Source organism: Schistocerca nitens, chromosome 1 (assembly GCF_023898315.1).
Source record: "Schistocerca nitens isolate TAMUIC-IGC-003100 chromosome 1, iqSchNite1.1, whole genome shotgun sequence".
NCBI lineage: Eukaryota > Metazoa > Arthropoda > Insecta > Orthoptera > Acrididae > Schistocerca > Schistocerca nitens.
The window spans coordinates 514018562-514036624 of record NC_064614.1 but is presented as its reverse complement, the minus strand read 5'-3'; the positions used below and the strand labels follow the sequence as shown (position 1 = coordinate 514036624).

At 40.2% G+C, this 18063-nt stretch overlaps 1 protein-coding gene across 1 annotated transcript in view; it reads right to left on the bottom strand.

The window, feature by feature from the left end:
- The window catches only part of LOC126253228 (probable 3',5'-cyclic phosphodiesterase pde-5), an 824318-nt gene that overhangs the window by 282280 nt on the left and 523975 nt on the right, over positions 1-18063 (bottom strand). The window contains exon 4 of the mRNA XM_049954419.1: positions 7723-7760. Within this exon, the coding sequence (XP_049810376.1) occupies positions 7723-7760 (38 nt within the window). The remainder of the gene's footprint in view (positions 1-7722; positions 7761-18063) is intronic.

The following is an 18063-nucleotide window of genomic DNA, read 5'->3' as shown; positions in this document are numbered from 1 at the left end:
AGACCTACGTTCCACTCAATGCTGCATATTGTCTCAATCATTTACTGTGTAGTTAATGTCAAGTGATTTAGCGGGCCAGTCGACGTGCGACAATGTACTTGAGAGTTCGTCACATCGGGAACGTGAGCATGCTCCCCTTTGCACAGAGCTGTTGTCATCTTGAAAGACGGGAGTGTCCACACCATACTGTAAGATAAAGCACAATACTTGGTCGGCCGGAATCTTGAAAAAAATGAGCAACTGTATGAGTGGACCCAAGTCATGGTACGAAGAACACCCCCAAACCAAAGCATAACAGAACCATATCCGACCGAACTGCACCCTCCACGCAGTAAGAGCTAAACGTCTTATGGGCTGTTCGTTACTCGCCGCCTCGCGTTAATTTGAAAAGAGCCAAAGTGTGACTCTTTGGGCCACGGTACACATCCCCACTTAACTGCTGTCCAGTTGCTCTTTTGACCGGCCCATTTAAGACTAACAGCTTTACGTGCCGCTGTGAACAAATGTCCTTTTATGAGGTGCTCGACATCAAATATCTATTCCATGCAGTTCCCTTCCTACTGTTGGCCAGGAAAGTGGTTGAGATAGACATGTATTCATTGAGAATAGCAATTTCTGTTGTGTTTGAAGCTGATTTACACTTACGAGACGTGACACCCGTCTCACAAGGGAACCTCCCCATCGCACCCCCCTCAGATTTAGTTATAAATTGACACAGTGGATAGGCCTTGAAAAACTGAACGCAGATCAATAGAGAAACCAGGAAGAAGTTGTGTGGAACTATGAAAAAATAAGCAAAATATACAAACTGAGTAGTCCATGAGCAAGATATGCAACATTAGGGACAATGTAAGCTGAGGAGCGCCGTGGTCCCGTGGTTAGAGTGAGCAACTGCGGAACGAGAGGTCTTGGGTTCGAGTTCTCACTCAAGTGAAAATTTTACTTTCTTTATTTTCGCAAAGTTACGATCTGACCGTTCGTTCATTGACGTCTCTGTTCACTGTAATAAGTTTAGTGTCTGTGTTTTGCGACCGCACCGCAAAACCGTGCGATTAGTAGACGAAAGGACGTGCCTCTCCAATGGGAACCGAAAACATTTGATCGCAAGTTCATAGGTCAACCGATTCCTCCACAGGAAAACACGTCTGATATATTCTATACGACACTGGTGACGGCATGTGCGTCACATGACAGGAATATGTTGTCGACCCACCTAACTTGCACACTAGGCGAATGGGTAAAAAGATTCTTCTACCTTGCCCGATTTAGGTTTTCTTGTGGATGTGATAATCACTCCCAAAAAAGTGATGAAAACACAAGAGTTTGTCACATAAACTGCAACAAATGAATGCAACAGTTTCACAGTCGCACAGTTTTCCCTGTGCTCTGTCAAAACATATGTTTTTTTACGTTTTCAAATGTTTCCGTGTGTAGACCGTAAAATTGTGCATATGTCCAAGCAAATCTGAACATGCCCTGGAATTTTGGAGAGCGAAGTTGATTATGTGTGAGAGCCTGAACTTTGATAATTGCCTGAAAATAAAAAATTAAACTTTTCTCTCGAGAGAAGATTCGAACCGAGGACCTCTCGTTCCGCAGCTGCTCACGCTAACCACGGGACCACGGCGCTCGTAAGCTCGCACTCTCCTAAATGTTGCATACATTGCGCATGGACTACTCAGTTTGTATATTTTGCTTATTTTTTCATAGTTCCACATAACTTCTTCCTGTTTTCTCGATTGATCTGTGTTCAGTTTTTCATGGCCTATCCCTGTGCCAACTTATAATTAAATCTGAGGGGGGTGCGATGGGGAGGTTTCCTTGGGCTAGGATCATTTTACGACCTCTGTTCTTACCACGTGTTGTATGTCCATGAGTAGTACACCGTATCTTGCAAATACAGTGAACAATCTACACTAATCCATAAAAAAACGGCAGCTTCGTTGCCGTGTGGTCACTGGCACGTACAGACATGGTACCTGCTTTCTTCTGCTCTGTCACGTCTTCACGTCGACTCATAATATTGCGCTGATTGCAGACAACAGACAGGAACATACGTACCACTTTACTGACACGACTTACAACGGTGAAAGGTCGTATGATCACCCGGTTCCACTTCTACGCTATCTACAATGCTGCAAAGCAAGCAAGCATTGTGCTCTTTTACGAGGGTGGTTCCTAATTTGTCCAGTGGGCTAAATTAATCACTATGGCAATGAAGATGATGGGTATGAGCATATGTCTTGATACTACTACATCCTAGCCTGACTCAGCGGACGAAACCACAGCGTCGCATTAAGTAGTGGTAGCGTACTAGCCGAATGTGAACTTCTAGCAATACGTTCACCACGGACCGTGCGGTGAGCGCGCTAGAAGAAGCTGGTGCGGAGTAATGTCGTGGAACACTCTGCTGAAATCATGGACATGCTGAGAGCAGCGAAATAATTTCTGTATGTAATGCTTTTCGGTGTAAATGGTCGTACAGGTTGCGTCTGGTACTCATCTTTGGATACCACATTTTCACTGCTTTGTATACTAGACTCAGGCCAAGACTCGACAGGACCCTGCTGATCCTGTTTAGAGTTCCGATTGCAGTTAACTGTGCGGCGTGTACCGATGAGCGAATTTTCATACTGCTGACTGCTAAAATTTGTTTTCCTTTATGGTTGGACTGTAGGTTAACAATGATTTTATGGTTCAGTTGATTGTGAACTATAGCATTACGCTAAGGCATTGTTAGAGTGTTAGGACAACCAACACCAACGAAACAAGATAAGTAATTACATTGTTCTACATTAAATCTAGTATGTCACCTCTATGAGCCCTCTCCATTTGCCACCTAGTTCCGTTTGGTTAACAGCATGTCAGAAGTTTAGCCCTTAAAGAAGATTTTCACTTTTGAATATCCCTTCAGCTTATTCAGCAACGACTGGAACAATTGAAATAGAGTACTCAATGAGACGAAACCTATGGACATCGATGTTTATATGAGGGTGATTCTTCAACACTACACAGGTCATTAGCACCTGGTTCTAATAAATTGTGTAAGTAAAATTCAAGGGATATCTTTCAATGATATTTTACAGATTTTTATTACGCATGTAAGTTTTATTTTGATAAATTCGTTAATGCAGAAAATAGATGATGATTTTATTATGCTATATTTTATCTCCACAGTACCCATTGTGTATATTTCATGAAACCTTTCGTATTTGAAAACTATACTATTGTGGCGATGACATAAAATTGTATAGATACATAATAAGTTGAAAATTCCTTTTTATGATGATTTAACAAGACTGACATAAGCGTCTCCTACTGCTTTCAAAAATACTTGTTACTTGCTATCATTGATTACGAGTAGGTATTGTTGTTATTTCATTTTCCTTTATCGCTACAATTGTAGATTTGATGTTTAAAAAGGTTTTGTGCACACTGGACTTGACAAATAATTGACGTCTCGAGACTAGTCAGATTTCTGGCACGAGAGATAGTGTCGCATTTGACAATTTCAAGAAAGCATGTCAATTCCGATCAAGTGGATTTGTCCGTCATAATAGTGCCTTGACTCATCTGGTAGACGATTTAGTCAATGTACACTCCTGGAAATTGAAATAAGAACACCGTGAATTCATTGTCCCAGGAAGGGGAAACTTTATTGACACATTCCTGGGGTCAGATACATCACATGATCACACTGACAGAACCACAGGCACATAGACACAGACAACAGAGCATGCACAATGTCGGCACTAGTACAGTGTATATCCACCTTTCGCAGCAATGCAGGCTGCTATTCTCCCATGGAGACGACCGTAGAGATGCTGGATGTAGTCCTGTGGAACGGCTTGCCATGCCATTTCCACCTGGCGCCTCAGTTGGACCAGCGTTCGTGCTGGACGTGCAGACCGCGTGAGACGACGCTTCATCCAGTCCCAAACATGCTCAATGGGGGACAGATCCGGAGATCTTGCTGGCCAGGGTAGTTGACTTACACCTTCTAGAGCACGTTGGGTGGCACAGGATACATGCGGACGTGCATTGTCCTGTTGGAACAGCAAGTTCCCTTGCCGGTCTAGGAATGGTAGAACGATGGGTTCGATGACGGTTTGGATGTACCGTGCACTATTCAGTGTCCCCTCGACGATCACCAGTGGTGTACGGCCAGTGTAGGAGATCGCTCCCCACACCATGATGCCGGGTGTTGGCCCTGTGTGCCTCGGTCGTATGGAGTCCTGATTGTGGCGCTCACCTGCACGGCGCCAAACACGCATACGACCATCATTGGCACCAAGGCAGAAGCGACTCTCATCGCTGAAGACGACACGTCTCCATTCGTCCCTCCATTCACGCCTGTCACGACACCACTGGAGGCGGGCTGCACGATGTTGGGGCGTGAGCGGAAGACGGCCTAACAGTGTGCGGGACCGTAGCCCAGCTTCATGGAGACGGTTGCGAATGGTCCTCGACGATACCCCAGGAGCAACAGTGTCCCTAATTTGCTGGGAAGTGGCGGTGCGGTCCCCTACGGCACTGCGTAGGATCCTACGGTCTTGGCGTGCATCCGTGCGTCGCTGCGGTCCGGTCCCAGGTCGACGGGCACGTGCACCTTCCGCCGACCACTGGCGACAACATCGATGTACTGTGGAGACCTCACGCCCCACGTGTTGAGCAATTCGGCGGTACGTCCACCCGGCCTCCCGCATGCCCACTATACGCCCTCGCTCAAAGTCCGTCAACTGCACATACGGTTCACGTCCACGCTGTCGCGGCATGCTACCAGTGTTAAAGACTGCGATGGAGCTCCGTATGCCACGGCAAACTGGCTGACACTGACGGCGGCGGTGCACAAATGCTGCGCAGCTAGCGCCATTCGACGGCCAACACCGCGGTTCCTGGTGTGTCCGCTGTGCCGTGCGTGTCATCATTGCTTGTACAGCCCTCTCGCAGTGTCCGGAGCAAGTATGGTGGGTCTGACACACCGGTGTCAATGTGTTCTTTTTTCCATTTCCAGGAGTGTATAAGTCGAAGCAAAAGTATTTATCATTTTGTATTACAGTACAGATACCTGAGGAAATATTTTTCATATGTTGGTTCATTAATTTAAAGACGAAAGCAACGTGAAAACTGGCAGCGTCGCAGAAAGATGGCATCGACAACAAAGAAACTCAGTTTTTATTATGTCATTACGTTAGTGAAATATAACTTCGAGAAGATTTTTCAAAGCAGTATGTGATTCGTTCAAATGGATAAACAGTGTCACTTGTTGTGAATAAGTTAGCGCTAAAGCGTATTCACCGAAATTTGGTGAAATTTTAAAGGGACATTGGTTCCTATTTCCAGTAGTTAGAAAAGGGTAGTAGAATACAATCGTGCTATACATCTGCAGAAGTTATTCCAGTTGATAAATTTCCCAAAACAGCAACGTCAGAAGAAAACATAGAGTTAGAGTCCAAAATAAAATCAAACAATCCTACAATTAAAGTTCTGTGTAACTGTGGATGGCATATATATTAGATGAATCAGTACGGTACATACTATTATACGAGGAAGTGACTATGATAAATCTTTAAACGAAATGGGTGTCGCCATTGTTTCTGGCTAATAACATATCCAAATACTAGTTCTTTAATTATGGTTGGTCTAGTGTAAACATAATTTTAACATCTGCTGCGTTGATTTACTCGTATTACCATCGATTAGATGTATGTCCACCACTTCACACCAAAAACAAAACGTAACGAAGTAGCAGGTTGGTACAAAGTGGCTTTGCACTAGGATTTTATCTGGAATGTTGTCGCTGTGGTTTTCTTGGTTGCAAAAGGGGTTGTACTAAGTGTTTACAAACTATAAAAACTAGATGCAGACGTTTTGATCATATTATGAACCAAAGTTGTGCAAAAATAGGTGATACGGTGACATTACTTCAATGGAAAGAAAAAATATCTTTCATCAGCATACTGCACTATTCCACAAACGGTATAGAAACTGAGGTATCCAAAGAAATAACTGTTGGAACAACTGGCCTATTTACTAGATGTGGGACCATTTAATTTCCATCTGTTCTAACATCTAAGGAAATGTGTTGGAGGAAGACATTTTAAGTTCACTGAGGAAGGAGCGACAAACTTCGTCGACAAGCATAAGCAAAGCACGTTACGTGAAACACCCTGCATATTTAATGCCCTGTTTCAGTCACATCAAATAGTACAGTATATCATGCGGGTGACAATGGTTGCACTGATTAGTGCATATCGTGACTACAATGACAAGCTCTCTGATTCTTCTTCTTTATTTACAACTGTTCCTTTCGTAATAACGTAACTTTACGCTCCACTATTTCGTACAAGACTAGTCATGTTTGAAAAAATGTTGCTACTGTTTTTGTTCCATTTTTGGTATGATTGTTACTATAAAACGCGAAGAAACATTAAATATTGTGTATAGAAAGGTTACTTTCCATACTGTGGAGATAAACGCGATGATCAACGAGAATGTTTGATTTCAACTTCGTATTAGAAAATGACTGCGAACGGGACGGAGGCTTGGACGTCATTCAAGGACGTTGTTGCTCACTTTTTAGGCAACAAGCAGGACTCACTTTATATTTCTGATGTAGCCATCATGCTGGGAAAGTTTAAGATATTATGCTGTTTGAAGAGCCTCAAGGGTCACTTTCTGAAGTGTCACCATCGTTCATTTCCACTTACAATATGGGTGATATCAGTGAGCAACAAGGTGAGCGTCTTCATCAAACAAAGCTAAAGCTACGAAAGGGAAGATATCGGGATCGCTGGGATACCTGTGTAATTGGAGATATCAATTAGTCATTTTACCGAGACGTACATCTGGCAAGTCAACGGAGAAAAAGTATATCAGAAGCCGTAACACGAATGAGGAAAGGAAATATTAGCTAATTGACGGTTACTGTCAGTGTAATAAAGATTTGTATTCAGTTTTATACATCAATACAATCTATATTCTTGTTGAAAAATTAAATTATTTTCATTCCGAGTACATAAATTTTACTAATTTTCTAGCTTATAACGATATCACATTGTGACAAATTTGTACAAGATGGAAAAAGGCTGGAATCACATATGGATTCAGTGCACAAAACAAGAAGAAAGAATATTGTGACTCAAAACAATTTTTTTCCGTTGGGCTGTGTAATTAATGATTATGGCTCACAAAAGTGACCGCTCTGTACCGGCAATGTAACGAATCTCGTTTTCAGGTTGTTGTAATTCCTGGTTAAATGGAAATTTTGTTTGTTGATATACAAATTTTTACTCGTACTCACAATGATTTATCCACTAACTAACATAAGAGTCAATTTAATTAATAGAGCTCCGTTGTTTTTATCTAGATATTATGGAATATTGTTTGCTACACAAATACTTTGATATACAAGCATACAGAAGTCAATGGAAATTCAGTTCAAAGTTTTCCACTGAGTATGCACTGCTGTTTGTGAAAGTCACATACGAGAAATGATGTTCTGTGTGTGTAATTTATATGTCGAAATGTTACACTAATATTTCTGAAATACTATATTTGGAATTCCATTTCGCTTGCGGTTCAGTTTTCGTAGTCCAAAAAGTCCAAGTCCTTTATAAACAGTGAATACGAGAATATTTGTCTTTTGACTATAACGTAACATATAAATGTTCATTATTGAACTAAATACCATTATTTTTAGTTCATAATTTGTTTACATACCTTCCATCGTGAGAGACTGGTCTTTCTCCCGTTTTTACCTGAAAAAAATAATATTGTTAATACAAGCTATAAATACTGATAAATGAATACATTTCGTATTACAGGTATATTAATTTCTGTACGTCGTTGTGTACATGTCTTGAATCTCCAGTAGCTGTTGCTTTAGGACACTTTTATTTACGTTGAAATATGCATCAGACATATACATAATCTGAATAGTTAACAGGTGTAATACTTTAATAAGATATAGTGAAACATTGTTACGCTCCCAACACAGATATAATTAATTATTTGAAAGACCTAATACGTGACAATTTCACACATTATTATAGAATACCCAGGAACGTGTTCAGAGTTTTAAATAAATGTTAATGTACAATAATAGTGGAAAGAAGTCACCTGCTGAGGAACAACAATCGTTAGATGCTGGTGTACAGATAAACCGCTGCATGCTACTTATTATTCGCATCATCACTAGTTTCTCTGTACAGAAAACGTCTTCGGATACTGGCTGCCATAAAGGAACATGTTAAAGGTCGATGATCCTTTAACGTATTATTCTCTGTAGAGCAGTGGTTGCCAACCTTTCCGAGACCTTTAGCCCTGACTGCAATCAAATATTAATTAGTATTCCCCTCCCTCCACCAGCATCAACATCTTTAGCAACTAATTAAACCTTAATATGAAAAAGAATTTTCTTTAAGTGTTTGAAGAGAGGAAAGATTAATGATCTTTAGTTTTTGAAGATGTTTCATTAATACTCGAACGAATGAGTCTATGAGGCAATGGGTACGACTTATTTCTAGCGTTTTTTCACAGAATTATGAAGCAATGCTCAGTGGATTGCGAAGGTTACCTAAAAGTACTTCTTAGAAAGACAACTTCACTATTCACGTTGAGGATAGACACTTGTTACAGAACGTGCTTACTCTGCACCAATCGTCTCCCTAGCGGCACGCGCTTCACCCATACCTTCCGTCCCCATTTAAATCAACCAAGTTAAAGTGTTTGCACTACATGCAGGCCTACTATTTGTAAATCACTTGAGTGGTGTTCTCCTTATTTCTGCAATGGTAGAAAATGGAAGACTTTTGGCTGCTAATGGTCTGTGTCTGAACACTGCTAATAATAACAGTAACGGTAATAATGACAATAATGATATAGAGCGGGCCAGACTGCAGTTACTAGCCATTATATAGTTACTGCTGTGCTGTCAATTATTTCTTTTACTGCTGCAAAGTCAATAATCAAACAATTTCTGGTCTACCTACAACTTGGACGAGGCATTTTGAAGAGATTTTTAAGCATGTGTGATTCATATTTCTCAAGTTTACTGTCATAGATGCATGGTACAAAGTGTGAAGTATGTATATAGTGAGTGGACTACGTGAGGGAAATGTCGCTACAGTTGTTTCAAACGCTGTAACCGCCAGAAAATTATGTCAAGCGTTAAAACTAGTATTTGGAAAAAATTCAAATTACTGCTAACTTACGTAACTGGTACTGCAGTCCTAAGAAATAGTGATAATAGTAATTATCTTTTAAAAGTAATTCAGTTTCGTGACAGAAACACAAGTGAACGCTTTTGCTTTCACCACTCAGAAAATTAGACTTTGTCCTTAAGGGGGTAATTATCCCCAGGTAGGAAATCACTGCTGTAGAGTGAAGCTCACGATAAACCGTACAATGTTCATTAATGCTGCTACACCTCCGTTTTAATATTCTTCACCGTTGTTGGGGAATACCACAGACCACTTTGACTCAGCGTCGATAGGATGTCACACACAGATAGTTGTAATTTTGTAACTATGTCTCATAAATATCCTGCTGATTTCCGTGATGCTACGGCAGTGGGATACAGCGTTTGTGAATAAAAAGGCCCCATAAGACGACAGAATCAATTACATTAACTGGAGACTAGCAATTACTCATCGACTAAACGCTTTAATCACGCTTCCATGTCGGAGGAGTGCATTCTATGGACTCAAATATGTCTCCCTCTGCATGTCCTACCGTTCATCTGCTGACGCAGCGGAAATGCGTCCAATGCGAGTCACAATATTCTTAGTAAGTATATTGAAAATACGAATGAAAGCAGCGTAATTCCGCAAAGAAATCATCTATAGCTTACTTTATGAAGAGAAATGATATTTCCGTTAAAAGTTCCGTTTTCCCTACGATGACACATTGCTTTCATATAATCACGGAAGCTAAAATCGGACTAAAGAATTAGTTTACTAAACCTTAGCGATGAGTTGAAAATTTGTTTAAAACGAGAACTGCACGTGTTTACTTCAGGCAACTATCGTCCGGCAAGTATTGAAAACTGCAAAAGTAAGCGGACACTGTGTTCCCAGCATCATTGACATAGGGCAGCCATTTCCGTTATAAGTGGCCGCGTTGCGTGCTTTATGGAATGCACATGGGGTACTTCTTAATCTTTACGATTAATGAGCGCTAAAATCAGGTGAAGAATTTTACGCACGTATCAATAATACGGACAAACCATATCTGGGGAGGTACGGCGATTGAAAAAGACATAGGTTTTCTAAGTTGATGAGAAAGCTATGGAAATTGAAATTTGAATTGATAGACGATGCACCTTATTTCCTCCTTTTCTCGTGACTAAAGATATTTATTTCTTGATTTAAAAAGAAATTTATGACAGATGTTGTTAGGAATAGATGGCTGATTCGTAGATGTCTCAGAAAGTTGCTTAAGGTGTGGAACCACTCAGTGCAAAAACCTTAACTAAAAGCCTTCACCCAAAGGAGAACTAAGTATTATTCACTGCAAGGCCGAGATCGTTTCCTCCTGTCGTCTCGGTTTTGTCTGTGTAAATGAAGAATGTTGGGACAAAGAAAAAACTACCCATTTTACTTTTTTTAAAAAAAGAGAAGTAGAACCGGCTAGAGTTTTACAATAACCAGTGTTTCATAAAATGCTTATACTCGTGGTAAACAAAACTAGGACTAGCTCGGTATTCTAAACTGGCGCGATACAACGCTGTCCAGCCTTATTAGGGAAATAATTCATCTGTCAAATTCCACATCTTCGCTCGTGCGTACGGAAAATATCCGAGCTCCCGAAGGAAAGGAAGGTTAGTACTTAACATACAGTTGACGATAAGGGTGTTACAGATGGAATACGACTTACAAAGAAACAAAAGGAGTAGCATTTGCAACCTATGTCCTCAGTTATTTGCTGGATGTATTCCAATCTCTGTATTCCTCCACAGTTTTTGCTTTCTACAGCTCCCTCTAGTACCACGGAAGTCATTCCCTGATGTCTTAACAGATGTCCTACCATTCAACCCCTTCTCCTTGTCAGCGTTTTCCAAATATTCCTTTCCTCTCCGATATTGCGCACAACCTCCTAATTCCTTACCCTGTCAATCCACATAATTTTCAACATTCGTCTGTAACACCACGTTGCAAATACTTCGAGTCTTTTCTGTTCCGGTTGTCCCACAGTCGATGTTTAACTATCACACAGTTCTATGCTCCAAACGTACATTATCAGAAATTTCTTTCTCAAATGAAGGTCTATTTGATACTAGTAGACTTCACTTGGCCAGGAATGCCCTTTTTGCCAGCGGCAGTCTGCTGTTTTTGTCCTCCTTGCTCCGTCGGTCATAGATTATTTTGCTGTCTATGTAGAGTAATTTCTGAACTTCCACTATTTCGTTACCATAAATCCTGATAAGTTTCTCGTTCTTCTGATTTCTGCTACTTCTCGTTACTTTCGGCTTTCTTTGATTTGCTCTCAGTTCGTATGCCGTACTCATTAGATTGTTCATTCCATTCAGCAGATCCTGTAATTCTTCACTTTCACTGAGGATACATATGTAATCAGGTTATCTTATCCTTTCACCTTGAATTTCAGTGCCGCTCTTGAGCCTTTCTTTTATTTCCGTCATTGCTTCTTCGATGTATAGAATGAACAGCAGGGGCGAAAGATTACAGTCCTGTATTACATCAATTTTAATCGGAGCACTTCGTTCTTGGGCTTTCACTCTTATTGTTCCTTGTTGGTTCTTGTACACATTGTATGTCACTCATCTTTTCCTGTAGCTTACCCCTCTGTTCCTCAGAATTTGGAATATCTTCCACCATTTTACATTGTCGAACGCTTTTCCCAGGTCGATACATCCAATGAAAGTGTCCTGATTTTTCTTTAGCCTTGCTTCCATTATCATCCACAACATCAGAATTGCCTCTCTGGTGCCTCTATCTTTCCAAAATCCAAACTGATCATCATCTAACACATACTCAATTTTCTTTTCATTCTTCTGTATATTATTTTTCTCAGCAACTTGAATGCATGATCTGTTAAGCTGATTGTACGATAACTCTCGCACTTTTCGGCTCTTGCAATTTTGGAAACTGTGTGGATGATGTTTTTCCACAACTAGATATATGTCGCCAAATTCATGCATTCTACACATCAGCGTGAATAGTCGTTTTATTGCCACTTCCCCCGACGACTTTAGGAATTCTGATGGAACATTATCTATCCGTTCTGCCTATTCAATCTTAAGACTTCCATGGTTCTTTTGAATTCTGATTCTAATACTGGATCTCCTATCTTCTCTATGTCGACTGACTTGTTTCTTCTTCTATTATGTCATCAGACACATCTTCCCTCTCATACAAGCTTCCAATATACTGTCTTCACCTACCCACTCTTTCCTCTGCATTTAATCGTGGAATTCTTCTGGCACTCTTAATGTTATCACCCTTGCTTTTAATTGCACTGAAGATTCTTTTGACTTTTCTATACGCTGAGTCAGTCCTTTCGACAATCATCTCTTTTTCGGTGTCTTTACGTTTTATGCAGCCATTTTGCCTTAGCTTCCCTGCGCTACCTATTTCTTTCGTTCCTGAGTGAATTTTATTTCTGTATTCTTGAATTTCCCTGAACATTTTTGTTCTTTGTTCTTTCATCGATCAACTGAAGTATTTCTTCGGTTACCTATGGTTTCTTCGCAGTTACCTTCTTTGTACCGAAGTGTTTTCTTCCCAACTTCCCTGACTGACCTTTTTAGAGAAGTGTGTTTCTCTTCACGTGAACTGTCTACTGACCTATTTATCATCGAAGTACCTATAGTCTCAGAGAACTTCAAGCGTGTCTCTTCATTCCTTAGTGTTTCCGTATCCCACTTCTTTGATCACTGATTCTTCCTGACTAGTCTCTTAAATTTCAGCCTACTCTTACTCACTAAGAAATTGTGATCTAAGTCTATATCAGCTCCTGGGTACGGCATACAGTCCAATATCTGTATTTGGAATCTCTACCTGACCATGATGAAATGTAACTGAAATCTCCCCGAATCTCCGAGCTTTTTCCAAGTATACCTCCTCCTATGAAACTTCCTGGCAGATTAAAACTGTGGGCCGGACCGAGACTCGAACTCTGGACCTTTGCCTTTCGTGGGCAAGTGATCTATCAACTGAGCTACCCGAGCACGACTCACGCCCCGTCCTCACAGCTTTACTTCTGCCAGTACTTCGTCTCCTACCTTCCAAACTTTACAGAAGCTCTCCTGCGAACCCAGCAGAACTAGCACTCCTGAAAGAAAGGATATTGCGGAGACATGGCGTAGCCACAGCTAAGGTCCCGAGTTCGAGTCTCGGTCCGGCAAACAGTTTTAATTTGCCAGGAAGTTTCATATCAGCGCACACTCCACTGTAGAGTGAAAATTTCATTCTATACCTCCTCCTCTTGTGACTCTTGAACGGTGTATTCGATATTACTAGCTGAAATTCATTGCAGAACTCAGTCTTTCTCCTCTCTCATTTCCTAGTACCAAAAGCATATTCTCCCACAACCCTTTCTCCTACTTCTTCCCCTATAACGCCATTTCAATCCCTCATGGCCATTAGATTTTCATCCCCCTTTACGTACTTAATTGCTCGTTCAGCATCGTCATATACCTTCTCTGCCTCTCCATCTACGGCTTGCGACATCGGCACGAATGTCTGAACTACCGTTGTCGGTGTTGATTTGCTGTCGATTCTGATGAGAACAATCCTATCGCTGAACTATTCAGTGTAACTCACTCTCTGCACTACCTTTCTATTCCTAACGAATTCTACTCCCGTTATACCGTTTTCTGCTGCTGTTGAAACGTCCCTATATACACATTAAGATTTTAGGGAAACAATGTAAAAACTTAACATCGATGACCGCAGGGAAACTTAACCAGCTACACCAGTCACCACCCACTTAGATCTGGACACGTGCCTTATGTTACGGTAGTGGACACATGGAGTACACAGTTTTAAGCTTTAAAGTTTACCAGATGAGTACATAAACTGTTCAAACTAGCTGGAACATAATGAAGGTTTTAGTAGCTTTTGGTGCAATACGTAAAAATGCCTTATCAAAGCTGTAAAGCACAGCTTAAGACATATGGACAGTTAGTGCGATTCTGTCTAGTACCTATACGAAAATTTCACTATTTCGCGCAGTATTTAAGGCACTGATTTCACATTCAGGTCGAGTAAATTTCAAATCGTGACTTGGTCACCCAAGTTTAGGTGAATGCCGGGATAGTTCCTTTGAAAAGGACACAGTCTATTTCCTTTCCTTCCTTTATACTATTAATGGCAATACTCTTTGCACAGTTAGGTTGTCTTCCATGAGGGTTTTATCCCTAAACATTCTTTCTTACATACTTGCCTTCGTCAAAGTGAAGCTACTTACTGAACTGTATGTTAGTGCCTCATCATTTCGTTCACGGACAGAGTTAACACGATAGGGGATGAACAATACATGTACGACATTTCTTTTGAGAGAATAAACGCCATTTGATCGTATGTTACTCTATTTATCTTCTGTACTATCTTAATGGCATGTTTTTGTCTTGTTCATCTGCTTTGGACTGTCTTAACAGATATGAAATATTAATGGTGTAGGGCCTTCGTGCATGATAATGGAATAAAAGCCGAAACCTAGATAGTACAGAAGATAAATACAGTAATACACAGCCAAATGGTGGTTTATTCTCTTAAAAATATTGCATGACTGTGGCTCAACAAAGTGGAAAACGTCTTATGTTTACGACTGATTGATTACTACGTTAATTATTTGTCCCAGAACTTTATAAAATGGTTCAAATGGATCTGAGCACTATGGGACTCAACATCTGTGGTCATAAGTCACCTAGTACTTAGAACTACTTAAACCTAACTAACCTAAGGACATCACACACATCCATGCCCGAGGCAGGATTCGAACCTGCGACCGTAGCAGTCGCGCGGTTCCTGACTGAGCGCCTAGAACCGCTAGACCACCGCGGCCGGCAGAACTTTATATTGCGTAATAAGTTAACTGAAAAAAAAAAAACATTGCACACATAGCTTGAAAGACTAAATTTATTTCGTTTCATTGTTAAGTACACACAGCTTGAAGCATCATTTGAAACCACTGTCCTTGTCTATTAGAAATCATTACCTGCACCTGAGTAGAAAGGTTAAGGGTACATCAACTGTGCTTCTTGCAGAAAATATAAGGAGGACCACAAGTACACTTAATATAACATCCCTCTGGTTACTGGAGTCAGAGGGACACACTTTTAGGTTAGTCAGGTTATAGGCAGACAGTCTTGAAAGAAATTAGAACAGAACAGGATCGTTATATATGAAACAATTGACAGAAAAGGAAAATTAGTATGTTTCATGATAACATTAGAGGTCTGAAAAACAAGATAGATGAGCTTCTTGTATGACTAGAAGATGTGGGAAATTCTGAAGTGATAGATGTTTTGCGCCTCTCTGAACACCATGTAACCACAGGGATAGAGAAGTTAAATATAAGAGGTTACAGACTAGCATCATTTTCATGAAGAACTAACGCGGGAAAAGGAGGAGTTGCAACACATTAAGAGCTGGGAACAGAGTTAGAAACAATGAAATAAATGTTTGTGTGTTGATCAGAAGCTAGAGGAAGTGCTTGTGAACTGTAACTGCAAAACACTTCTCTGCTAATTATAACAATCTACAGACCCCCTCCAGGAAACATTCAGCTATTTATGACATACGTAGACTCATTATTGAGCTAACTGTTACAAAAGAATAAACAGTAGTTTTTGGGCATTCCAATGTAGATTTCTTAAAAAATACAGACAGGAAAAATGAACTGGAATTATTATTTGGGTGTTTCAATCTATTTTCACTTGTTAATTTTCCAACTTACTTGCATTGATATAGCAGTAACCTGACTGATAACACATTTATAGACAGTGCTCATGCTGAAACAATTAATATGTAGACAGTTGTTAATAGACTATCCGATCATGATGCACAATTAATGTAAGCAAACAGTATAGCATCTTGATACCCTAAAGCAGGTTCACACAAAGCAGTGAAGCTTATTAATGATAACAGGATACAGAGTTTTAAGAGTAAGTTAAAAGAGGTATTAAGTATATACTAATGGAGATGCTAAGGTCAAATTAAATTTATTCCATATTGAGTTTATACCAATATTTTAAATTAGCTTTCCTAAAATGTTATCCAGAAAATCAATTAAAAAAAGAAGTAAGCACTGTATAACTTAGGGAATTAAAGTCTCGTGTAGGAGAAAGAGGAAAATATATATAAATACCAGAATACATCAGGATCCAACTTTACTTGCACACTACGAAGAATATTGTAATATTTTAAAGAAAGTCATTAGCATGGTCAGAAGTATGCACATCCTGACAGAAATAAATAACGCAGAGAATAAAATTCAAGTTACATGAGATATTGTCAAATGAGACACAGGGAAGCCAGTCAGTGTACAACATAGCAAAACAGTTAAACTAATTGACAATTCTGAGAATTAGTTCATTTTAAGAGTCCAGAGCATATACTAAATACGTCAATCCCCAAAACTTTAAGCAGCTAGGAGTAGCACCAACCTCTTTCACTGAAAGTAGTAGTTGTTGTTTTGGTCTTCAGTCCGAAAACTGGTCTGATGTAGTTCTCCACGCTACTCTATGCTGTGAAAGACCCTTCATTTCCATATAACTACTGCAACCTACATCCTTCTGAATCTGTTTACTGTATTCATCTCTTGGTCGCCCTCTACGACTTTTATCCCCACAATTCCCTCCAATACTATACTAGTGCTCTCATGATGTCTCAGAATATGTCCAATCAACTGAGCCCTCATTTTAGTCAAGTCGTGCCACAAATGTATTTAGTTAATTGCTCTACCAATCTAATCTCCCGCATCCTTCTGTTGCACCACATTTCAAAAGGTTCTGTTCTCTTCTTGTCCAAACTGTTTATCGTCCATGTCTCACCTCCATACATGTCTATGCTCCAGACAAATACCTTCAGAGAAGACGTCCTAACGCTTAAGTCTTACCATTGTCAATCTACATTTTACATCCTCTTTCCTTCAGCCATCATTAGTTATTTTGCTGCCCAAATAGCGAACTACGTTTACTGCTTTAAGTGTCTCATTTTCTAATCTAATTCCCTCAGACTACATTCCATTATCTTGGTCGTGCTTTCGATGTTCATCTTATACACATTCCATTCAACTGGTCCTCCAAGTTCTCTGCTGTCTCTGACAGAATTACGATGTCGTCGCCAAACCTCGAAGTTATTGTTTCTTCTGCCTGAACTTTTACTCTTACTCCAAATTTTTCTTTGTTTTCCTTTACTGTACAGGTTGAATAACATTGGGGATAGGCTATAACCCTGTCTCACCCTCTTTTCAATCACTGCTTCCCGTTCGCCGGCTCTTGTAACAGCCGTCTGGTTTCAGTGTAAGTTGTAAATAGCCTTTCGCTCCCAGTATTTCAGCCTGCAACCTTCAGAACTTCAAAGAGAGTGTTCCAGTCAATATTATCAAAAGCGTTCTCTAAATCTATAAAAGCTACATACGTAGGTTTGCCTTTCCTCAACCTATCTTCTAAGATAAGTCGTAGGGTCAGTATTGCATCGCGCGTTCTTACATTTCTGTGAAATCCTAACTGATCTACCCCGAGGTCGGCTTCTACCCGTTTTTCCATTCCTCTGTAAAGAATCTGTGTTCATATTTTCCAACCATTACTTATTAAACTGATAGTTCAGTAATATTCACACCACTCAGCACTTGCTTTCTTTGGAAATTGAATTATTATATTCTTTTTGAAGTGTGAGGGTGTTTCGTCTGTCTCATATTTCTTCAAGTCATATGCAAGAGTTTTGTCATGGCTGGTTCTCCAATCGCTATCAGCAATTCTGACGGAATGTCACCTACTCCTGGGGCCTCAGATCTTCCAGTGCTCCGTCAAATGCTTCTCTTAGCATCGTATCTCCCATCTCATCTTTATCTAATTCCTCTTACATTTCTGTAATA